Source organism: Ranitomeya imitator, chromosome 2 (genome assembly GCF_032444005.1).
Source record: "Ranitomeya imitator isolate aRanImi1 chromosome 2, aRanImi1.pri, whole genome shotgun sequence".
Taxonomy (NCBI): domain Eukaryota; kingdom Metazoa; phylum Chordata; class Amphibia; order Anura; family Dendrobatidae; genus Ranitomeya; species Ranitomeya imitator.
The window spans coordinates 100,096,647-100,123,161 of record NC_091283.1 but is presented as its reverse complement, the minus strand read 5'-3'; the positions used below and the strand labels follow the sequence as shown (position 1 = coordinate 100,123,161).

Here is a 26,515-nt window from a genome sequence, read left to right as displayed (position 1 = left end):
CACTGTATATGTGTACACCCTCCGGCAAGCTGTACATGAAGGTAATGACAGCCACGAATATGTCATATGGAGATGCGGACAATATGGAGGACAATGTCCTAAACTGAGCCGACGGTAAGAAGCTGGCAAAGCTCCTCGTCTCACCCCTGTACATACATGTAATAAAACCGTTATTGTACTCACCTTCAGAAACTGTGGAGTGACAAGACGCACTGTAGCTACAAGACATATCTGCTCTTCCGTGGATGACCGGAACGCCCTTGCAACAGCTGACTCAAAGCCATTATATGACGACGTAGGCACTGTAACATAAGCAGACGGCGGCCACATCAGCACATTTTATGATTTAGATTTTTTTTTTGACTGATCAGATCACAAATATCCTCCTGTCAGCAGTTCAGGTGCACACATAACATGACGTGGTCTCATCATAGTGGCATCGATGCTGCACTTAAAACATTCAACAAAGAAACTGATCACTGAAAGCTGTAACTCTGGGGACCAATATGACCCTCATAAACCGTGTATTGGGATTATTGCCTCCTGCACTGCACAATGGAGGCATGCAGTGAGTAAAACATTTATGTCAGCACATCTTACCTGGCAATGTCAACCCCAGTTTTTTACATCCACAGCTAGAAGACTAATTAGAAGCCCCCATCTCCTGTTACTCACCCAAATGAAAATAGTGACCTGTGTCAATGAAAGTGTCAGTGTGTCTGAATAATCCAAGTACATTTGTACATAAAAACTTTTGCTTTAATCAATAGGAGCGACATAATATCTTTATGTGAATCTGTCATCTAATTCTTGATTTTGGGAACATGAATTGACCTTACCGCATTATTACAGCCCTGTATGTTTTACTATGAAATGCTGCAGTTTCAGAGAAAACACTGTGAAAAGCCGGCTGGTGGCTATCCTACTCGGTCCCCAGCGACTTCTCCTTGCCTGGTCCTCTAAACCAACAGGTCTCTTCCTATGTATATATAGGGAGCAACCTGTCAGTCAAAGGTGTCAGGGCGTGGGAAAGCTGCAGAGGCCCGGCTTCAAACTAGTCAAGGAAGACACTTAGTCCCCAGCTTTTCAAAGTATATTTCCTCTGAAATGCTGCAGAGTTTTAAAGTAAAATTTACACGGCTGCAATAACTGAGCCAGCTGGACTGACGCTGCTTGTGGTTCACAAATATCAGGTTCTCTTTAAAGCCATTATTTCTATAGTGACTGGGTGGGGGGTATTCCATGGTACACACACCCCAACGTGCACACACAAACAGACACACACTCACTCCATGGTATATATACATGCACACATACCCTCACTCCATGGTATACACACACACCATGGTATATACACAGACTTTCACTCCATGGTACATACACACTCCATGATATACATGCCCACACATAAAAACATGCGGCATACACAAATACACACATACACACTCTCCATGGTACACACACACACTCACTATAAGGTACATATACACACACTTCATGGTACACACACACACACACATATACTCACTCTATGGTATACACACACTCCATGGTATACACACACACACACACACACATTCACACTCCATGGTATACACACACATATACTTGATTGTATACTCACACATATCTACTCCATGGTATATATACACACACTCCATGATGAATACACTCCCTGGTACACACATTCTCCATTTGGTGTACACACGCTTTCTATATAATTGTAACATAGTAACATAGTAACATAGTTAGTAAGGCCGAAAAAAGACATTTGTCCATCCAGTTCAGCCTATATTCCATCATAATAAATACCCAGATCTACGTCCTTCTACAGAACCTAATAATTGTATGATACAATATTGTTCTGCTCCAGGAAGACATCCAGGCCTCTCTTGAACCCCTCGACTGAGTTCGCCATCACCACCTCCTCAGGCAAGCAATTCCAGATTCTCACTGCCCTAACAGTAAAGAATCCTCTTCTATGTTGGTGGAAAAACCTTCTCTCCTCCAGACGCAAAGAATGCCCCCTTGTGCCCGTCACCTTCCTTGGTATAAACAGATCCTCAGCGAGATATTTGTATTGTCCCCTTATATACTTATACATGGTTATTAGATCGCCCCTCAGTCGTCTTTTATCTAGACTAAATAATCCTAATTTCGCTAATCTATCTGGGTATTGTAGTTCTATACACATTCTAATAATATATGTATCTAGACACAGACACCCATAGGCACACTTCATGATACACACACTATGCTAGAAACACTCTGCATGTTATACACGCACACACACAATCTCATCCCAAAAGGCTTCAATTCATATTACAACTGCATACAGACTCTTAGAGCATATAAATCTCCCTATCCCCCCCCAAAAAAATTGAGGAAATCATGCTGTTTTTCAAAGCTGTTGGCCATCTTACACCACTCATCTCATGATATCTCAAGAGTAAAGGTAGGAGAGGACGGAGGACATTCTGTACGTGCATATGTGCATTTGATATTGTAACACAAAATAATGATTTGATGCAAAAAAATTGTCAAATATATTTGACATTTCTATCCCAAGAACTGATGAGAGAAACCTCCCCCCGTGTCAGCAGTGAGCATAAAACATCTGAAAGGCAAATAAGGGGTCTTATAACGAGATGTTTTCCACTGATGTTGCATTAGTACAATAGCAGATTACTGACGTTGGCACACGACACATTGACATATTAGTCACCGGCCGCTATAACGTGCAGCAGCTAATTAACACATTGAATATGTATAGATGGTATAAGAGCTCTGGCGTAAGGTTAATTGGAAGACACTTGTACTTTATTATATTGCAAAAGGTTACAGGGATGCCGTTATCCGTGCTGCTTATTGCAATGATGTGCTCATGTAGTCGGATTTAACAGGCTGTTCACTGACGCCAACAAAAGACGCACTTCTACATATAAGGTAAGAGGATTGCTAGCATATTGATCCAGAATGTCAAAAAGGAGAATTATCCCGTCGCCACAAAAATATGAAGGAAGAGTAACTACTATATGCTCTAAGGAGTCATGCTGGGGAAGGAATATGCTGCAATGTCAGCCTCTAGGTGGCGCTGTGTACAGGACTATTGCTATATAAATGAGCGTCCTGCTTCTGATTAAAATATTACTCACCAATAACATAAAATGTAGGCATTAGCTAGCAAGATGGTGATACCGGTGCAAATATACTGATATTTACCACCACAGACCTATCAATACTCAACATCCAAAGACTGCAAGTACAATATGCAAAAAAGACTTCTGATGTGACCAACAAAATAAAGTCAACGAGAAATAATAACACGATAGTGAGTCACTAAATGCAAAACAGCCACAACATTACAAAATGATCAAGATAATAAGACTTGATAACATTTTACGCTTTCTAGGTGTCAAAAACGTTTATCATCCCTAAACCGTTAATATGGGTGTTTAGCCCTTTAAAAATCAGCCAATCAATGCCCTTATAATCTCAAACTACTGCTCCAGCAGCGAGAGATCGAGCTTTGACGCTTAGTCTGGAAGTGCGTTGGGGAGTGACAACAACGCACTTACACCTTCTCAGTCTCTGCTGTATTCCTGACCTGGACGCACCCTCCGCAGGCTGATTGACGGGTCATTGTGCATGTACCAGAGCAAATGAACTGCCAACCAGCCAGGGGAGGGTGCTGATAATTCAGGGAAGAGGCCGAGGAGCTGTAAGTGCCTCGTTACTCCACAACGCGCTTCCAGACACAACTTCAAATCATGATTTCTCAGCACTTTAAGGTCATAAAAGGACCAACTGGCTTATTTAATAGACTACTTTGCCATATTAATGGTTTGGTGGAGTCAAATTTTCTGTCAGGTTGCCTTTAACTTTTTAGACATATATAGTTGTCAACTCTACCAGATCTTCTGAGTCTCCTGGGCTGTAAGGAAACAGGATTTATGTAAACCCTACCCAAACATGAGCCTTCCAGGGCCGAACTGGAGCAATACTGGGAGAGGTGATGGATAGTGATGAGCGAATATACTCGTTACTTGAGATTTCCCGAGCACGCTCTGGTGTCCTCCGAGTATTTTTTAGTGCTCGGAGATTTAGTTTTCCTCACCTCAGCTGAATGATTTACATCTGTTAGACAGCTTGATTACATGTGGGGATTCCCTAGCAACCAGGCAACCCCCACATGTACTTATACTGGCTAACAGATGTAAATCATTCAGCTGCGGCGATGAAAACTAAATCTCCGAGCACTCGGAGGACACCCGAGCGTGCTCGGGAAATCTCGAGTAACGACTATATTCGCTCATCACTAGTGATGGTGGTACCTATGCTGAAAAATGAACATGCCGATAAAGTAGGAGCAAGTTTGCCACAACTGTTTCTAATGACCAGCTGCATGGAAAAATCAAAAGAGGTAAATCACTCCTCGTCTGCTGCATCTCTACAACAAAGACTTGTCTGTTGGTGTCGCACAATAGTAACCCCTCGGGAGTAGAGTCGTTAATGGCAATACCCCATATTTATCAAATACTAGAAATGCACGCTGTTTGTGTTCATTTAATGCACAAATCAATACTTTACATAGATGACCTCAAATATAAATTTTACATACTCACCATGGGTAAAAAACTTAAAATCTACAACAAATTTTACATATTCATAAGTTGGAGGCTCGTTTGGGTCCAGACTTCCTCTTGCTAAATGACAACAAAACTCCACTTGTTTATCATCTGAAAATGGAAATGGAACAGGAGAGAATGAGAATAAATCTTCATTTGTGAAACAATGTAATATCTGTTCATTGTTTTGTGCTGCTAATTACATTTAAGCCAATTTCCCACTTCATAAAACAGTGAAATAATACATTGTTCTTACAAATATGCAGTTTGGTGCCACACTGAGATTTTACTGGGAAGAAAATGTAATGAACCAAAGGGTTTGTATGTTTTAATATGGTGTAAGTTTACAGCCTCATAAAGACGTGCTCCAGAAATGTTCCCATCACTGTCTCTCACCCGCAACGGATTGGATAAAACATCATAAATTCTTATTAAGCTTCAGACTCAATGGTTTGTTTCTAGATTTTATTACACTGTTGTTGTTTTTTTTTACAATGTAACATATGGATAAAAAATATGTATATATGAGTTAAAAGTAGGGGTTAAGAAGACGGCCATCATTGCTGATTTACAAATGTGTTTGACATTGAGGGTATTGGATTGGCAATTACTGCATACTGTCAGTACATATACTGTATGTCATAGAGGAAAATGAAAATTCATAAGACATCTCCAAGGAGGGGACATGTCCCCCTCGCATTAAACATATGGGAAAGAGAGAAGACTAATTATAGCTAGAGAGAGCAAACACTTCATCTCCTTTTTGAAGCAGAGACTTCCTGCCGTGGACAGGTGATTAAAACATATGCAGGGGCTGACTTTGTTGCAAGGAAGAAGCATCCTGGGTTCAAAGGATTTTTCTGAAAGTGTTCCAGACTTTGTGTCTCCATTGTCCAGATATGAATATTAAGTTTTGTATTGATCCGATATTTATGGTATATTAACTTTCGTTGTCGTAATGAAAGGGCTGATGTGATGCATTCACTCACATAGCCGTGGGGCCACTAGAAGTTCTGAAGGGTCAGGCATACCCTACAAACAGCCCCGACATAAGCTCATCAGGGGAGTTATGTGGGCGTAAGCCTGAGCTAATAAAAAGCAGTATTTGAGTCTGGGTCATTTGTCGGTCCTTGGAAGACATAGTTCGCTGTAGGTTCTTTCCATTTTCCCAATCGGCTAAGCTCTGGTCACGCGACCGCGACGTCATCGCAGGTCCTACGCTCAATGCATTCTTAGGAACAGAGGCTGCCGCTTGCAACGCTGAGAGCCAGGGGCCATCGGAGGGTGAGTATATCCATATTTTGTATTTTTATTCTTTATTTTTTACATGAATATGGATCCCAGGGCCTGAAGGAGAGTCTCTTCTCCTCCAGACCCTGGGAATCATACGCACCGCACACGCCGTATAAGATGACTGGGCGTATAAGATGACCCCCGTCTTATACGGCGGGTATATCCCAAATTCCATATTTTATATGGAAAAGTTGGGGGTCATCTTATACGCCCAGTTGTCTTATACAGCAGAAAATACGGGTATATACAATTTAGCTCAGTTCCTCTTGCTCTGTAAACCGTACCCCTGAAGCCACATGCTATCTGTAACGGGTGTCCAGTCATCCTGTATAAATGATTGGTGGTGGCAGCTAGTAGGTCTTTTGTTATTGTAGAGCTAGCAGTGACCGTAAGAGTGGTATATATATATATACGTATATTCCATCCGTTGGGAGTCGGAGGTGTAGATATCATACGCTTACTGTTAATTCCCCAATAGTCAGCCTAGTAGTGGAAGAAGCCGCAGTCTCATCCATCATCTCGTCAGCTATTCGTGAAATTGTCCTGCCAATTGGAAGCAGTGGAGTTGCATTCCTTTAACAACGGGTGGCACCATTGAGACCTGTGTGTTTTCTCCAGTGTCATCTGTGACAAAGTGGTAACAGTGGTGGGTTCTGCGTGACCCTCTCGGCTGTGAATCCCTGACAATATAACAGCTTTTGTTACATGTACCACTGATATGAGCCTTGCAGGATGCCCACACTAGCCCGAGCAACATGCGGCATTGCATTATTGGGTTGAAAACCAACTCCTGGGACACTTTCTAGAATTGGCCGTACCACTGGTCCAAGGCCAAATCAAGGTAATACCAATCTGTTATTGTATCTGGAATGAAGACTACAGGAGTGTGGCTAAAAGTACAAAGTAGTAAAGTACATTGTCACCTCACACCATCATCCCAGGAGTAGGACCAGTGTGAGGTTCCCTCGTGAAGACCTATTCATTGACCTAAAGCCACTGCTCTCAAAGGATATCATGGTGCAGACCACAACAACAAAGGAATCTGGAATGAGGGTCTATCTTCTTCAGTGATGAGTTTCGCTTTTGTCTTAGACACTCTGACAGCCAAAATTGGCCAGGAGACCATATGGGCAACTCTGTGAAGATCCCTTAACAAGGGGGCGTGACAACTGTCCTACTCCCTGGACTATGGTGTGGAGGTGGTATAAAGCACAGTGCCTGGACCTCTCTAGTCTTCATCCGAGGTAAACAGCTTGGTATTACATTAATTTGGTTGTGGAACCAGTGGAAAGATGTTTACTCCAAAGTATCCAAGGAACCATTTTCAACACAACAATGCCAGGCTGGACGTTTCTTGTGTTACTGTGATTAGACTGCATGTCTGAAATGTGCTACAACGGCTTGCAGCGTCTTCTGAGATGTCTCTCATCGAGCACATCTGGAGCATCATTGTTTGATAAATGCAACAGAAGCTGCCAGCAGTGGATCTAGATAATTTCTGTGCCAAGTGCCAAAGTGTTTAAGTGTGTGTAGTTCTTTGAATGGCGCTCACACTCGATACTGGATAATTTGAGATGCTTCCACTTTTTCACCAGTTGTACATCATTAACCTGTCATATGATCTGGTGACTTCATAGATCCATGACCTTTCCCTTCTGGTATTACAATTCCAATGTAATATAAGTGCAAATATATATATGCAGTTTTGCTGGAGTGGAGAGAAAAGAGATGACTTCATGACTTCAGTGCTGGGTGCTGGTAGCTATGACTATGGCTAAATTCCATTTCCAAGTATAGATGTCTCAAGCCTGTCAATCTAAGGATGTTTACTGTCTCTTAAGGACTTATGAATAAATTAGGGCTCCTTCTTATCTCCTCCACCCCGCTCTCATTCCACATGCTGGTACATCAGACATGTTGTTGTGGAAATGATCCCATAGTTCTGTGGGAAGAATCTTGGTGGTGTGTGAACATGTTCCTACAGACTTGTTCACTGTGCAAGTAGCCCATGTGTTCCTGTTTCCAAATTGTTCTCTTGTGTCTACAAGACTAGGGAGTTACCCACCACTCCTCTTGGGCTATCTGCACAAAGGCTGTTCGACTCTGCGTGTCCACATGGACATTTCCTCTCTGAACCCTGTTCACACAGGTAATATACAGATGATCAGGTTTTTAAATACATCAGATAGGGATTGCATACATTAGTTAGGACTGCTCTGATAAGGGTATACCTTGACGTTTGGTGGAGCAGCTTAGTATACATTTTTTGCAAAAAACGTATAAACCAAATACCCTGTTTTTTACATCTTTTTACTAGCACTTGCGGATTACTGTGATTTTTTTAAACTGAGTATTTTTGGTTTTACTATGCTCTTTTCTGTCTTCAAGATTCTTGGTGGTGTGTGAACATGTTCCTACAGACTTGTTCACTGTGCAAGTAGCCCATGTGTTCCTGTTTCCAAATGTGTAGTGTTCAGGTAGAACACAGGGACCATTTATATCGGTATTCAGCGCCCTATAAGCGCTCCCGATACCTCCTAGGGGTAAATTTTCCTTCTAAAGGAGAACTGTCACTAGGTCAAAAAAGTGTTATCTATTATTTTATTCTCTCTGCTCTCTTGGCTATTCCATTTTATTTCTCTGTTACATTTACAATACAGTTCCAGGGATATGGGCTTTTTAATTAGTGTGCACAATATGCTAATGTGAAAGTTCTTTACCAAGGGGGCAGTTCTCAGTGTAATTATGCAGAGCAGCCTAAAGACACGCCCCTGAGAATCCTATGAGGGATGTCTTCATGGTAATTACTATGACAATTAGCATATTGGGTGTACAAAATAAAAGGCCCACATCTCCTTATGGCAGAATGAAAAAAAAAAAAAAAACAGAATACTCAGGGGAGCAGTGGGAATAAAATAAGTGTAAGTTCTGCCGACTTTTGAACTGGTGACATGTCCTCTTTAAGAATACAATTTATGATATATAAAAGTAGACGCTCATCACAGCTTATATCATATCATCATCTAGTTGGAGATTTACTTACTGTTAAAAAATTCTGGAGTGACCGGTTCCGTCATAAGTATATGTGGCGCCAGCATCTTATACACTTCACCATGTTCACGTTCCGGCAGAAAGTTCAATATATTTTGGTCCACCAAATCTGACTGGTACAAAAAGATGCTTTGTCATGTTCAGTAAAGTGAAGATCTGTCACTATGGACTTACAGGTAAGGCTACATACAACGTAGGGAAAGTGTCCTCAGCATTGGTCATACATAAAGGTGCACTAAATTACATGATCCAAACCCAATGGCAAAGACCAATCCTGGCTCTGGAGGATCCGGAGCAACCATGTAGCCCATACTTGTGGGGTACCTCCAACCTCCCAAGTGGTAATAATTAACAACCGTGGAGTTTTAGCTGATTGCTAGTGGCTCCTCATATAGACAATGGACTGTCCACACGTGGCATCTCCTTTAATACAGTTTACCTGTTTTAACTATCTACAGGTCATGGGCTCAGTATTGTATTAATGAACAAAACTAAGTTTGACTCACCCTCCCCAGGTCCAGTGCTGCACGTGGTGAAATCATGTCTACAATCACTGAGTTCAGAGGCTCTGGCCGTCTAAATTAGCAGAGCTGATGAGCTCAGTGATTGGCTGCAGCAGTGTAGACCCGACGTCACGTGATGGAAGCTGATCAACAAAGACCGGAGCAGCAGCAGAGAGGCAGCACTGGACCTGGGGAGGGGAAGTTAGGCTTAGATTGTTGTTTTATACATCACCTTCCCTATGGGCTAAGGTTAGTTGAAATGGGATATGAAATGAGAATTTCTCGTAATGTAACTGCAATGATCTATTAGTTGAACGGGTTGTCCGACAGCTTAATGCTTTTTTGTCTAGGAATGGATGGTTATAAAATCATAAACAGAGACATACTTACACTCCAGCACCCCCGAGGATTCAGCACAGGCGACTCTGGGGGTCTACGCTAGTCTCAGAAGACATGTCTGTTTTATTCAGAAGTTATCAGCACCACTGCAGCCTGTGATTGGCTGCAGCAGTCAAGTGACTAAAGGATGCTTTTCTAGTGATGCTCTATTAGTCACGTGACTGCTGCAGCCCATCACAGCCTGCAGCGGTCTTGGAAACTTGCGAACTGAACAGAACTTGGGTCTAGAGCGTGGACAGACCTCCATTGCAGCCTGTGTCTGTTCTGCGGATGTGCAGAATGATGACTTTACCTCTATTTATTATTTTGAAACCATTCATGCGTAGAAAAAAAAATATTCAAATGAGGACGACTCCTTTAAACAGTCCATAAAATGAGTATCTTCAATGAAAATCGGCAAATGATCTATTTATGTACCTATCGATCTCTGTATTTATAACATATCTACTATAGGACTATATTCTACACATATGACTTGATTAAAGACATAACTTACCGGTAAATGACCCAGAAGAGACGAAACACTGTCAGAGACATATATTATCATGCCGTCTGTGGTCAGCGCAATTAGAAACCCATCCAGGGCCTGACAAGCAGAAACACAAATTCAATTTACTCTTTACATGTTAAATCAAACTGTACATTGATTTTTAGAAAGTGCCAAGAGTAACTATATATAGACCATAAAGGCGGAAATTCAATTTATTTTGATCTAAGGTTATTTTTAGAGAAGGCTAAAATCGGCCCGGAGCGGTCACTCAATCCCCCGATGTGACACGTATGCTGTATGTTAGGCTACTTTCACACTAGCGTTTTCTGCAATCCGTCACAATGCGTCGTTTTGCAGAAAAAACGCATCCTGCAAAAGTGCTTGCAGGATGCGTTTTTTCCCCATAGACTTGTATTGACGACGCATTTGCGACCGATTGCCACACGTCGCATCCGTCAAGCGACGGATGCGTCGTGCTTTTGCGGACCGTCGGGAGCAAAAAACGCTACATGTAACGTTTTTTGCTCCCGACGGACCGCTTTTTCCGACCGCGCATGCGCGGCCGGAACTCCGCCCCCACCTCCCCGCGCCTTACAATGGGGCAGCGGATGCGCCGGAGAAATGCATCCGCTGCCTCCATTGTGCAGTACGTTAAACGCTAGCGTCGGAATCTCTCCCCGACGCATTGAGACGGGGAGATTCCGACGCTAGTGTGAAAGTAGCCTTAGCGAGGAGGAAGCCGTCATCACTGGTGCGCTGTCTTCTATAGTATAATGTAGGATGAGCAGCGGAATGTCAATATTGACGGATTCGGAACATTCTAATTGTCAGCTCCGTATCAGAGTCTACATATACAAAAAGCAGTCACATCATCCGAATTGTCAGATCTGTTCCACTACATCATTTTATCATCACTTTCTCCTCTCTATTGTCAGACACTTATCAGCTAGTAAGAAAGCTGTCAGGAGACATGAGAAAACGTCTGTGTTCTAAAACCGCTACTATCTCCTATGCAAAGGCGTCCCTATAATTAACACACATCTTCAGAGCTTTCAAACATGGACGCCTTTATATTTCTCCTTTTATATATTCTCTTTTCACAGAGAGAAAAACAGTAAGACAAGATGTAAAGTTAAAGTATGAGCAAGGTCCTATTTGATGACTTTGCATACCCATGCAGGAAACTGAAAGATGATTAAAGGGAATGCATAACCTATATTACAGTGATTTTGGCAAATTAACAAAAACAGTTGCAAAAAAACAACTTTTAACTATGAAAAATTGATTTTATTTTCAGATGACGCATTCCCTTTAAATAACTTTGCATTGATCATAGTGTAAAATCGAAAATGTATTCATTTCTTATTTTGCTAAATTGGTGGAGTTCAGTTGTCACCTTATTGTACAGAGGTAATTAAAGTAGTTTTCCACTCATCATTCCCATAGCACACACATATGCCATCCCATTTAGATCTGAAGGGGACTGAACCGTGAAGGAACTTAAAGGGGTATTCCCAATTCCAACATCCTATCCAAATATGAAGTAGGTGTAATAATAATAATAATAAAAGTACCTCCATTTAGAAAGATAGTATAGTTCTTCTGATTGGCTATGTCGCTTACCTCATGTGCAGGGCATTGCAGTAGCTTAGGTATCCATGGTTATGACCATTAACACTATATGAGAGGTCATTACCATGGATACTTAAGCTACTGTAATGCCCTGTACATGTGGTAAGTGACATAGTGAATCAGAAGAACTATACTACATTTCTAACTGGAGATATTTGATAATATTAATATTATTACACCTACTACATAATTTTCTTTTTAATTTGTACTGTTTGGAAAACACATAACTGACATATTTTCTAATTTGAGTCACAAGCTGGTGAAATGTTCAGTGTGGAATCCATGATGTAAGGGTTGAATAACACATAGTTATTTCTATATATATATATATATATATATATATATATATATATATATATATATATATATATATATTTTTTTTTTTTTTTTTTACAGGAAAAGTGCAGGCTATGACTAGAAAACAGTACCAAACATTTTGCATGTTTTTTCTGCAATTTTTGGTCTTTTGGACTCAATTCGGAGAAACTGCAGTAAAAGCACTGGAAGAATTGACACTGTGTTTTAAAACAAAAAAAACAAAAAACCGCATTACAAGTAAAATATGTCAAATTGAGATTAAAATTCACATGTATAATTCTTTAGGTGGCTATAAGTAGATAAGAGAAAAATGTATAAATAGAAGTGCAAGTGCATAGTTATTCCACAATTTTTATACTGAATAACATACACAAAATTGGTTTAAAGGGAACCTGTCACCCCGAAAATCGCGGGTGAGGTAATCCCACCGGCATCAGGGGCTTATCTGCAGCATTCTATAATGCTGTAGATAAGCCCCCGATGTTACCTGAAAAAGGAGAAAAAGACGTTATGTTATACTCACCCAGGGGCGGTCCCGCTGCTGGTCTGGTCAGATGGGCGTCTCTGGTCCGCTGCGGCGCCTCCTATCTTCTTTCCATGACGTCCTCTTCTGATCTTCGGCCACGGCTCCGGCGCAGGCGTACTTTGCTCTGCCCTGTTGAGGGCAGACAAAGTACTGCAGTGCGCAGGCGCCGAGCCTCTGACCTTTCCGGCGCCTGCGCACTGCTGTACTATCCTCTGCCCTCAACAGGGCAGAGCAAAGTACGCCTGCGCCGGAGCCGTGGCTGAAGATCAGAAGAGGACGTCATGGAAAGAAGATGGGAGGCGACGCAGCGGACCGGAGACGCCCATCTGACCAGACCAGCAGCGGGACCGCCCCTGGGTGAGTATAATCTAACGTCTTTTTCTCCTTTTTCAGGTAACATCGGGGGCTTATCTACAGCATTATAGAATGCTGCAGATAAGCCCCTGATGCCGGTGGGATTACCTCACCCCCGATTTTCGGGGTGACAGGTTCCCTTTAAAAATAAGTCTGCACACATAAGTTAGCACACACTTATTTTTTAGTTGTTGTAATTTAGTTCTCATTTAAAGAAAGAAATCCTGATTCTTTTTTGATGGATGATTCATTTTTGGATCCAAATCCTTTTTTCTTTCTGAACTCCAAATGTCTTTTTATTGCTTCCATATAAATAAAGGACTTTTCTCCGTTGTCTCTGAAAAGCGCCATTTTGGCTATCACAGGTATAATAGAATTCACGTTAGAGAAGTAATGTTTTATTGATTTATCGGGCTCTACGACTTCTTCTATTTTTGAGCTTACATGTGAAAGCTAAGTGTACGTACACTGCCAATGTATTGTGGCCACTTTTTACAACAAATCCTTTCCTGGCAACTCTTACTATATGGGTGGTACGCCCTGCTTTGCCCTACAATGTAACATGTGGCCACTGAAAGACTCACGCACAATAGGATATTACCAGTGTAATGGAAAATGAGGGCTTTTCAGTACATAAAAATATAAAAATAGCACATTAAACATAAGCACTCCCCCGTGGAGCCCCTTGTGTAGATATTTGTGTCTCTCCGTTGTTGCAGTACATGAACTCTGAGACATCTGGAGTTGGGTAGACACATTGTTCTGTGATATTCTCACTTTTATATGAGCAAATCTCCAAAAACAATAAAACAATATGAGCAAAAGTTTAATTGCAATGTGAATTTATGAGCATATACTACGCCCTTACTAAAAAAAGAAAGAAACAGCTCCTCCCTCTCTGCATCATATATGATGGCATGCAAGGGAAGGGTACATTTTGGCCAACTTTTGCCCCAAATCCTGCACTTGCTAACCCTTTAATGAAGCAGCAGACTTCCCCGATGATGCCAGAGTCCTCTTTGCTCGCCGAGTAGTGATACTAGTTATTACAACTTATGATGTAGACAGTTCAAGGTGAATGTAAGAGCTGTTAGCTAAGGGCGTGTGTATTATAGGGGCAGAGCATGCTGGAGGGAGGTAACACAACCAGCACCCGTTATGGAGCGGTGACAAACATGACAATTGCCATAGATCCTAATTTTAAATGGTAATCACGCAAAACTGAGCAAAATAAAATGACAAATGTATATTAATCTCTGGTTTTCCATCTGGAGGAGAATATGGGGAAGTGAAGGGAGGAAGGAGGAGAAGGAGGCATTGAAGGAGGCAGGGAGGGATGGGAGGAAGGTTGGGAGGGTTTGAATGGTGGTGGGAATGAGGGCAACAGGGCAAGAGGGAGGAAGCAAGACTATCAGCGTTTTTCATGCTGATCTTGATTAGGGGGCATGCTGGAGTCAGATGCCTCGTCATGAATCAGGCGCGTCAGACGAGTAGCGTGCACCTCCATGTGCGCCCCACCACAAATTCTTCTACAGCCCTTGTCGGGAATTTGATGAATGGCGGTCACCACACCCTTTCCCTCCCTAGCTCTGCCCATTTCAGCAGAGCTGAGAAAAACTGGTGTGAAGACACCAGAAGTCACAAAATTTAGGTGCAGCTCTAAGTTGCTCCTAAATTTTGCAGCTTTTCAAAGCTTTTATGCCAGAATTCTGTTGTGAAAGCATTGATGCATTGGGACTGTGAGGCAGTAACTCATGTCACAGGTAGGGGTCGCTGTGTGTTCTCCCCAGGTTGTGCATGGAGATGGATGAAGTCCATAGGTGTGCATGGCAGTCACGGATTTCCGGTCTGGGTTTTCCATGTGACTGAAAGCCACAGGTTTGTTTGTTAAAAACCCTGCAGAAAGGGGTATGGGTGTGTCATGTGCACTGTCAGTATCAGTGTGGTGTGTGCTGTTGTGCAAGGCATACCCCATAGCGTGCTGCATAGCGTTGTGCAAATCTGCTGGAAAAATGTTTTCAAGGCAGCTTGCTGTGGCTTGGCGGGGCCACGAAGATTGATGGCTTCTAGCAGTTACTGAGTGGGGTTACGAAGATTTACTGTGGATCGGCGGGTCCATGAAGTCTGCGTTGTGGAGGAGCTGTAGTTGCAGCAAGAGGTTCTGCAACAGCAGGAGCTGTAGTGGAAGCAGCAGAGAATGTGCTTGTGTGCTGTGTCGGGCGTAAAACCCAAAAATGTTGAGATACCTGCCATAGGGGTCACCAAATTAGTGTCAGAATGTAATCCCTATAGGCTTCCCCTAGAGCTATTGGAAGGAGAGACTGAAAATGTTGTTTTGGGAGGGGATGTCACAGGGTCAAACGGATGCTCTGTCTCGCACCCATAAGGGGTAACAAGTGTTCAACCCCACAGGTATGAACAGGGGGAGGATATGTGAGGCAGTGACTCGTATCACAGGTAGGGGTCGCTATATGTTCTCCCCAGGTTGTGCAGGTCCAGGTTTTCCATGTGGCTGGAAGTCACAGGTTTGTTTGTTAAAAGCCCTGCAGTAAGGGGTATGGGTGTGTCAGGTGAAAAGTCAGTGTTAGTCTGGTGTGTGCTGTTGTGCAGAGCAGAGGCCTGCAGAGAGCTGGCTGTGTGTGTGAATCAGCACAGGTCAGCAGAGCCAGCAGCTATGGTGGCAAGTCGTCCATGGTAACTGGTCTCAGATGTGAACAGTCCTGTGCCCGGAAGTGAACCGGAGGTGGATGTCCTGTGCCCAAAAGAGGACTGGCATGTGTAACGATTGGAAACAGGTGGATATGGTGCCCGGCTGCTATCCGGAGGATATCCTGGGCTGTGTGAGTAAAGAGTCTGTGATACAGGGGTGCAGGACACCAACGGGAACTAGTCAGAGGAGGACTGGCGTGTGTAGTGTCTGCAACATGTGAAGCTTTGTTTGGAGACTAGTATGGCATGCGGTTGCCCCATGGATATTGGGCAAGGAGAGGTCTGGCGTGTTTAGGGACTGCAATCTAAAGCTGTATGATGTGTAGTGCTATGAAAAAGGCACTGAGACAAGATGCAACTGTGTGTATTGAACTTTGATGACGTGTACTATAAAATGCTATGTGTTGGAACTTTGTGGGTCACTGCCTCTTCACTGTGTACGGGTGCTACCGCAGCATTACAGGCCTTATATGTGAGCATAATATGGTATAGTGACCTATGACGCTATTAAATATATATAAATAAATAAAAGCACATGAATGAGAAAAAGAGACTGCAAAACCACCGGGGATCGACCTGTCTGACTACTCTCTAGTGTAACTCTGTCCCCAGCAGTATTTCAAGTATGTTTTTCTCTGAAAAGTCACAGCTTTTCAAAGTCAAACATACATGGCTAAAATCATACAGCCAGTAGCCTAATACATGGAGAGTATTAAAATAAAAACCTTTATTTGTAGCTGCCCCTATGTGATTATCCAAACTTTACACCTGGGTGGAGCGTATTGCACTATCACAGTGGCATTATAAGGGCAGCATACATTAGTGTTATCTTTACACTATATGTTGGTATTATTTAGAATGATTTTATTTAAATTGATGATTGTCACTAAGAAACAACTTTCTAATAAGATGAATAAGCTACATATTTTTGAGAATTACCTGTATTTTAAGGGCCACATTTGATATCATAACAGGACGTTGCTACTTGTGTGGCTCCCAGGTTCTTTCTAATGGTATGCATTGTAAAGTGACTGGCACGTATCAGATATTGGTGCTTCTGCAATGGCTGATCACCTACTCAGAAGCGGTACACCTTCCCGCAGCAACCGGGCCTCTTTTAATTTGTTAAGTTGCTTATTGTTTGCTGTTTTGAGATGAAGTTAAAAAATGCAAGATATTTTAGATTTTGTTTCCCTAGGCCAAATTTAATGGTGACAAAGTGCGTCCACGTGCCTGTCCAGAGGCCTACCATGACAAGTATGACATGATACGCTAAAACACGCATGTCCCATTAATATATTACACCTTCTATGTTTAGTCTTTCCCATGGTTGTTATCTGGAGGTTGGCCATATAGCAAGAAAATATGTCACTGATTTGCTGTATTTTTGTGTTATCATTCTACCTTGTTATTAGAAGAATTGAATATCTGACAGCGGAATGAAATATGCCATCAAGCACAACAATGGTATTGTCAGGTTGGATAAAGGCGGTGACAGACAAGGTACTGTTAGTTAACCCATTTTTGTTTTTTGCCAGGAACTAATCTACATATAATTGAGTATTGTTAGCAGCTTATGAAGCAGCCATAAAGGTGACATAAAGCCGGCGGTCTGACCTGCTAGTCCTCATCACTTTCCAAGAGACACAGGGCTGACTAGGTCATGCTGTGTTCTCCTCCTCAGCCGCGCTTATTACCATTCCCTCCATTTCCTTCCGCCTTCCCAGAGTGGTGCCAAGCCTGTATTACCCTTCAGGCAAGCAGCGCCTGTGGAACAGCTTCTTCAAATGCTCACACTATTACCATGATAATTGCAGAATTACTGATGCCAGCTCTACCCACTCCCTTCTTCACAGAGAAAACAAGCGTTTTACTCTTGACATACTGTGCCTCCACTTGCCCAAGTGGAAAAACTGAAAAAAGGGACGGATTATGTGCTGACTGCTGAGCAAGATTCATTGTTTTACAGAATAAATTAGTCCGATGACTAAAAAGGAGCTGGCATTGATTTCTAATGCATGCAAATTGGTAACACAGGCGGAGGATCCAGCAGGAGGACGCTATCAACCTGTGTATCTCGGGCTTACGTACTCAGTTTCATTTTGTGACGAACATGGCTTGTGATGGTGTTACTACGGGCCAAGAACAATTGGCATACATACGGTTATGAACAGTCGATCTGCCCTATATGTTGCGTCGTCCAATATCGACAGGTTCAACCGACAGTCTAATGTGTATGGGAGCGCGGATAATTTATTGTCGGGAGACATATCGATCCGGCATGTCTGATTTTGGACTGACAATCGTCTTGATAAATCGTCATCTGACATGTCTAGTGTTGGCTTTCTCATGCCGAATACAGGAGCGCTTGGCCTAACGAGTCATCCTGTGTATGGGAGAGCTAGCCGAGGCAGACGATCGGCTGAATCACTGTGTGACTGACAGCCAGCTAATGTGTATGGCCGGCTTTACCTGTAGAATCTAGAGCTGGTTTATGGATGAATACATTAAAAATATGGTGCTCCACTGTAGCCAAAATCAGTAGTTGGGACTGTATTAACTTTTTCTATTTATCACTAATCGTAAAAACAACAGTGTTTGAATCCCATGTTGGACATGGCAAATAGGGTGAAAGAAGCATCTACATGAAAGGTGTAGCCCATCTATGGGGGATCATTTTTTTTTCCTTAAATGCATGCATTTGGAGCTAAAAATCAGTTTTGCAATTGCAGTCCATTAAACATTTTCCACCATTTGCTTTCTACAGCCTCTGTGTTCCACTATCTATTGCTGGCTGCAGAAAAAGTTAACTTAGAATCCATCAGTCAGCCCCCTATGACAATCCAAAACTCTTGTATCTGTCATTTTCTGAGCTCCTCTCAGCCGATTTATGACCACATCGAAGTTGAGTATGCAGGGAAACAAAGGGTTGGTATAAGACAAATAGTGAAACATTTTCAATAAAACAGAGTTTTAGTCACTAAATGCATTCAATTAAGCAAAATAAAAATGTCTCCAAAGATTTACAAACCCTTTTAATACACTTTGCTCTATAACTATGACATTTGTTGTGGCGCTGTAACACCAGGAAAAGTTCCAAAAAGACAGAAAAATGTTAAGGAAGACTGATCATTTACTTGGCTTCAACAACTTCACAAAAATTGCATTTGTCAGTTTAATCCTATACAGTCATAACATTTTTCTATTATCTTGTATTTCCATCAAATAATATCTCTGGCAAATTAAGAACTGCTAAAGCTGCAATAAACCTAAAGAAACTTTGGGGTTATACCATGCGTTTCCCACAATCCATATCCAGGTTCTGTAGTTATGTTACTTAAAACTTCATACAAATCAGTTATTTCTATGGGACTTTTAAAAAAAATACATTTTACTAATTTTTATTAAACTGAATTAAAAAATCTTAGTACCCCCAGGACAAGAAAGCGACATCATCCTACCAAATAGATTCATTCAAAAAAAGTGACGTCAATGGAGATTAGAGGTTAACTAAATTTAGGCTTGGTGCCCAAGCATCATAGTGGGATAGTCGTAGGATGTCGCTGTACCGCGTATCTAATAAATCACTTAATAAGGAGGCGTCAGCTCTCATGAGGAGATTCTTTTAGTAAATATTTCTCCAAAAAATAAAAATGCTGGAGTGACTTTTCAGAGAACACTATGTTCTACTGTTCCTCTGTTGTTCCTCTTGGAATTGTGTGAATGAGAATCCCATTCTTATTAATCAGGTGTGATGCAGATCGGGCAGCATCGGAGCGTACAGGAATATGTGCCATTGACAAGGAAAGTGGTAAAACCACTATTTAATAATTTCCCAAAAAATAGCAGAACAGCACAATGCTGAGTTTGATAAAATAAGATGCTGTAGCATTGTTATTTTATGGTGAAGACAAGTGGGCTCTAAAATAGCAATGCTTGGGGGACTGACAAGTGCTTTCTTTTTTTTTTTTTGGTAAGACCAGATTCTATAACCCATCTTGAAATAAACAATTTGCAATAGAGATGTGTCCATCCTTATCAATCCATGAATTTCATTAAGGGACTCCAACTTCTCCTGGCACAATCTATAACATCACCGGAGATGTGTTCTTCTGTCTGAAGGCTCCAGCGCATGTCAGGAGTCACCGCATGACAGGAGTCAGCGCATGCCAGAAGTCAGGCCATGTCAGGAGTCACTGCATGACAGGAGTCAGCGCATGCCAGAGGTCAGCACATGTCAGGACATCAGCGCATGCCAGGACACCAGTGCATGTCAGGACATCAGCGCATGTCAGGAGTCGGCGCATGTCAGACGTCAGCGCATGTCAGGATGCCAGCGCATGTCAGGACGTCAGCACATGTCAGGAGTCAGCGCATGTCAGGAGTCAGCGCATGTCAGGAAGTCAGCGCATGTCAGGAGTCAGCGCATGTCAGGAGTCAGCGCATGTCAGGAGTCAGAGCATGTCAGGAAGTCAGCACATGTCAGGAGTCAGCGCATGTCAGGAGTCAGCGAATGTCAGGACGTCAGCACATGTCAGGACGTCAGCGCATGCCAGGATACCAGTGCATGTCAGGACATCAGCGCGTGTCAGGAGTCAGCGCATGTCAGACGTCAGCACATGTCAGGATGCCAGCACATGTCAGGACGTCAGCACATGTCAGGAATCAGCACATGTCAGACGTCAGCTAATGTCAGGACGCCAGCGCATGTCAGGAGTCAGCGAATGTCAGGACGTCAGCGCATGTCAGGAAGTCAGCGCATGTCAGGAGTCAGTGCATGTCAGGACGTCAGCACATGTCAGGAGTCAGCGCATGTCAGGAGTCAGCGAATGTCAGGAGTCAGCGCATGTCAGGAGTCAGTGAATGTCAGGACATCAGCACATGTCAGGAGTCAGCGCATGTCAGGAGTCAGCGCATGTCAGGAGTCAGCGCATGTCAGGAGTCAGTGCATGTCAGGAGTCAGCGAATGTCAGGACGTCAGCATATGTCAGGATGTCAGCGAATGTCAGGACGTCAGCACATGTCAGAAGTCAGCGCATGTCAGGAGTCAGTGCATGTCAGGAGTCAGCGCATGTCAGGAGTCAGCGCATGTCAGGAGTCAGCGCATGTCAGGAGTCAGCGCATGTCAGGAGTCAGCGAATGTCAGGAGTCAGCGCATGTCAGGAAGTCAGCACATGTCAGGAGTCAGCGCATGTCAGGAGTCAGCGAATGTCAGGACGTCAGCACATGTCAGGACGTCAGCGCATGCCAGGACACCAGTGCATGTCAGGACATCAGCGCGTGTCAGGAGTCAGCGCATGTCAGACGTCAGCACATGTCAGGATGCCAGCACATGTCAGGACGTCAGCACATGTCAGGAATCAGCACATGTCAGACGTCAGCGCATGTCAGGACGCCAGCGCATGTCAGGAGTCAGCGAATGTCAGGACATCAGCGCATGTCAGGAAGTCAGAGCATGTCAGGAGTCAGTGCATGTCAGGACGTCAGCACATGTCAGGAGTCAGCGCATGTCAGGAGTCAGCGAATGTCAGGAGTCAGCGCATGTCAGGAGTCAGCGAATGTCAGGACATCAGCACATGTCAGGAGTCAGCGCATGTCAGGAGTCAGCGCATGTCAGGAAGTCAGTGCATGTCAGGAGTCAGCGCATGTCAGGAGTCAGCGCATGTCAGGAGTCAGCGCATGTCAGGAGTCAGCGCATGTCAGGAGTCAGCGAATGTCAGGACGTCAGCATATGTCAGGATGTCAGCGAATGTCAGGACGTCAGCACATGTCAGAAGTCAGCGCATGTCAGGAGTCAGTGCATGTCAGGAGTCAGCGCATGTCAGGAGTCAGCGCATGTCAGGAGTCAGCGCATGTCAGGAGTCAGCGCATGTCAGGAGTCAGCGCATGTCAGGAGTCAGCGCATGTCAGGAGTCAGCGAATGTCAGGACGTCAGCACATGTCAGGAGTCAGCGAATGTCAGGACGTCAGCGAATGTCAGGACATGTCAGGAGTCAGTGCATGCCAGGACATCAGCGTATGCCAGGAAGTTGGTTAGAGCAGCAGCAGCTTCACTGGCAGAGAGAGAGAAACAGAGCGAATGGCTAGTTCAATATATTACAAGTCACATCACAGCCACTGGGTGGTCACACATAGCATAAACATCTCCTGACAGAGTGCTGCAAAAGCATGCTTTTTTATGGCCATCCTGCCCTACTCATTTCAGGATATTTCAAGCCCAGTGGAAACATAGGGAAGGATGCAGAATGATATAACAAGCTTTACCTCTAACATCAACTGGGTAAACTCTTCATTACTAAGAAAAGATGGCTTCCAGTCCTGCCTGATCTCACAAGCTTCTGTCTGTGCTGTGATTTCTAGGAAAGAGACAACACATTGTACATGAATACACATGACATATGACTAGCTGCACACCACTATGCCCCGCACACCTGTACAGCATACCTTTCTGTTTCTGCAAGAAATCAATAGTTCTTTGGAGAATGGTGGACTTGTCCATCTTGAGGGGGTGTCCATGGCCGTGCAGCATTGTACACAGCTCCTTAATGAGGACATTAAATTGGTCTCTTCTCTTCTTCTCAGATTTATTCCGTGAAGCCCTGAATACAATGAAAAGTATTATTATAAAGCTACACTATGTGGTTTGTATAAGGCTATGCTTAAATCTCCCAAGATTTAGATTGAGGGAAACTTCAAACTCTGCCGCTACTCCAGGAAAGCCCGTAAGGAAGTGCAATAATGCAGCTCTTGTATGTATATGATCATAGGTCCTATCCCTCAGTGCAGCACTGGCTTATTTTAATCCTCATCTACTCAGTTAACGGAAACCGTGAGAAATCGGTGTAAGCCTATGTGCACACTGAGTTTTTCAATGCATTTTTGGAGCAAAAACTGAGCAGACACCAAATGAAAACTCTCCAAATCTCAAAACTCAGCAAAAACATTGAGTTTCTGCTCAGTTTCTGCTAAAAACCTCATCAAAACGACTGTGTGAACGGAGCCCAAGCATTTGTGCAAACGGAGTATTTTTGCAGACATTTTGAATCAGAAATTGAGCAGAATCGCCAAGTTTTTGAGGTTTATGATTTTTGATGTGGATTTAGAGAGTTTTGTTCACTTTCTCCTCCAAAACCTTCTAAAAAAACTCTGCGTGCACAAACCCTAAGAAACCAGGCAGCCTCAAAAAATGGAGTCTTATAAAAGTATTGTCTGCAAAAACAGGGACAAGGTTTGTTCTGTCAATGTATTGCCTGTAGATGAAGTGATCCTATCACATCACAAATATTGAAATTTAAAATACATAATTAATCTCGTATATTAGTATTAAATTAGAAACGCCGAGCTGTTAGTGTGAGCCATGGACCGGATTCTCAATTAATTTTGGAAGCAATATAACAAGATACTTTGTGTAGATCTCCTCTAATTCGGGACTCATATCACACAAAAAATGGATCTGGAAGTCGAGATTTCAATCTGAGTCATGTGGATTTCAGTAAGTGCCTATGATTGCACCCAGCGGGTTGGCTTTGTGGGAGCGGCAGTAATGACTTTGTAATGGCCTCCACAGCTCCAGTATTAGTCATCAGTATTTTAACAATTCAATTTTAGTCAAAATCATAATGAAGCACAAAAACAGCCAAAGGACAGAACCACCGGCTGACATACATAGTCCCTGACCAAAGGTAGGATGCCGCAATATTCTCAAATGTCAGGCTACTGGCCTAACGCACAGACATGATGGGAGGAAGATCCAAGGTAAAGACACAGCCAGCTCAGCACTGAAGTCCAATATCGTCCAAGTGCACAGAACTACATCTTGAACGATGTAACGAGTCAAGAAAAAGCAAAGAGGGTTTAGTTCTAGCTCCTCAGATAACATCGTTTCATTTAGACAAATGTCAAAAATTCCATGGCACTCAAGAGCAAAAAATAAGCAAAGAGGAGACAGAAGCGACACGTTTTGAACATAGACTGAGATCTTAATTAGAACTCTGATTAAGGGCACGGTCTGCGATCGAAATGCGTCACTTTTCTCTCCTCTTTATTTTTGCTTTTGAGTGCCACGGAATTTTTACAATTGTCCAAAAAAATTGGAATTTTAACTAAGAAGCTGGGACTTAAACCCTCTTTGTTTTTTTCTTGAGGAAGGTCCAAAGCATTGGAATATAATAATGAAGGAATATAAAGACAAAGAGTTTGATTTGACATTTGTGTGTTTTTTGTTTTAAAGTCACCTGTTTTGTCTTGTGGAATTTGTTGCCCGTTTTGCACCAAATTCTTTAAAACGAGATTCATGAATTTTGCATGAAGTCAATTGTTCTTTTTTTTTGCTTTCAAACTTTTATGTGACTTTTCAGTCCAAACAGTCACACATTTTGCACAATGTGAAAAGGCTACAAATGTGCAATCAGACAAAAAAAAACCCTAAACTCTGCCTTCATTGTAAATTAAAAAAGAAAGGGTTACAATAGACTAGACTTAAAAAAAAAACAAGCAAATGGAAGAGTGCAAAACCTAAAAAAGGACTAAAACAGGCGCGAATGCAATTATGAAATAGGCTCAAAGATCCTACTGTTACATCGCTAAAAACTATACTGCCATATGTAGTTAGTGCATACTCCTTCTGTATCGTAAATCAAAATCATTTCGTCACTTGGGGGGAAACAAAACTGAGCTCTGTCTCAACCAGTCATCAGGTTATACGCTGCATTATGACAGTCTGTAGCATGACCAATATAGGAATATTGCAGACTGACGTAAGTTTCTGTGAACTATGGTCACTCTAAGGAATCTATTTTCTCTTCGGCTGGTCTACTCTCTGTTCAGATCTGATGTAATTCTGCTAGAGAAGTGATTTGAAGTGTAACTAAACTTTTAATTAAGGTTTCATATATTGTAGCCTGTGTTCAGTATTGTTGATCGTGAAGAGGCCAAGATACTAAGACCCTTGTCAGTAGATCTATGGGCCTTTAGACCACAATGCCTGCTCTTCAGCAAAAGCTGTGCTTGTCTGCCCCATCGGTATGGGTGATCAGAGCCCCTTGTCAGGTACAGTTAATCTGTGGGGGATCAGATATTGAGTGATAGGTAATGGACTTAAAGAAGTTGTCAACTACTTGGACAACTCCTTGTCATACCCCACGCTCTGAACCCAAAAACATAGAAAAGCTTATACTCACCTCCTGTGCCAGTGCCATTCTCGCTCTCCCCAGGGCTCCAGTGCAGTTGTTGTGACACGTGACTCTGGTGCCCAATCAGGACTGGCGTCACTGTCCCCGCCTTCTGTCGAATTAAACATGAAGAGGAAATCAGATATCAGCTGCAGCCAGACTTCCTCTTCATGTTCAATTCATACGAAGGTGAGGACAGTAATGCCAGCGCTGATTGGGCGCCGGGTTCACATGTCACAAAACGGCATGAGAGCCCCGGGACCCTGAAAGGCATGAGAGCCCCGGGACCCCGAGTGCCGACACCGCTGGAATGGCATCAGCACGGGAGGTAAGTATAAGCTTTTCTATTTTATCGGGCCAAGCATTTAGATCAAGAAGGGGTTGTCCTAGTAGTGGACAGCTGCTTTAAGGACGACCTGTCACCAAGGTCAAACGTGGCCAGTTTTTGCTCTTATTTTATTCCTACTGCTCTCCTAAATATCCAAATATTTAAATCATACTGTTCCTGTGATTTGGATCTGCTTATTTATTGCTAATTTTTATGATGTTTACAAGGGGGCGTGGCCTACAAGATAACAATGCAAAGCAGTCAAAAGGCACACCCCTGAGGAAACAAGTGAGCAAGACCATAAAAGACGCTAAATAAAAAGACCCATATCTCTGGAACAAAATGACGGGTTTAAATTACAAAAAAAAATGGAATACTCTGGAGTAGTGGGAATAACAATAGGAGAAAAAATTGTCCATGTTTGTCAACCACCCACTGATCAGCTGAACATAACGAGGGATACATCGACAACAAATAAATTAGTAAGTAATTTAAAGGGGTCGGACACTTTATCTTTATTTTTACATACATGTTAGGATACCGTCACACAGTGGCATTTTGATCGCTACGACGGCACGATCCGTGACGCTCCAGCATCGTAACAATATCGCTCCAGCGTCGTAGACTGCTGTCACACTTTGCAATGTACGACGCTGGAGCGATAATTTCATGACGTATGTGCGATGTAGAAGCCGTTGGTTACTATGCGCACATCGTATACGATATATGTTACACCATGCGATCATGCCACCACAGCGGGACACTAGACGACGAAAGAAAGTTTCAAACGATCTGCTACGACGTACGATTCTCAGCGGGGTCCCTCATCGCAGGAGCGTGTCAGACACTGCGAGATCGTAACTATATCGCTGGAACGTCACGCATCGTGCCGTCATAGCGATCAAAATGCCACTGTGTGACGGTACCCTTAGAGATATGATTTTACAACACTTCATATATCTAATTAATCTAGGTTATCGTCCTGTACCTCTTAATACATCTTTCCTCACAGATGGCACAGCACTCCTGTTCATACAATGGCTGCTGATGGAGGAGCATGTGACCAGACCTGCCCATCAGCCTCCTCCAATAGAAAATCAGCTTTCCCAAGTGA

At 42.9% G+C, this 26,515-nt stretch overlaps 1 protein-coding gene across 1 annotated transcript in view; it reads right to left on the bottom strand.

The window, feature by feature from the left end:
• Positions 1-26,515, bottom strand: part of PASD1 (PAS domain containing repressor 1) — a 164,607-nt gene that overhangs the window by 37,112 nt on the left and 100,980 nt on the right. Inside the window, exons 4-9 of the mRNA XM_069747068.1 lie at positions 22,348-22,502; positions 22,168-22,259; positions 10,371-10,460; positions 8,965-9,085; positions 4,626-4,739; positions 184-302 (exon numbers count right to left, since the gene is read on the bottom strand). Coding sequence (XP_069603169.1) covers positions 184-302; positions 4,626-4,739; positions 8,965-9,085; positions 10,371-10,460; positions 22,168-22,259; positions 22,348-22,502 — 691 coding nt within the window. The remainder of the gene's footprint in view (positions 1-183; positions 303-4,625; positions 4,740-8,964; positions 9,086-10,370; positions 10,461-22,167; positions 22,260-22,347; positions 22,503-26,515) is intronic.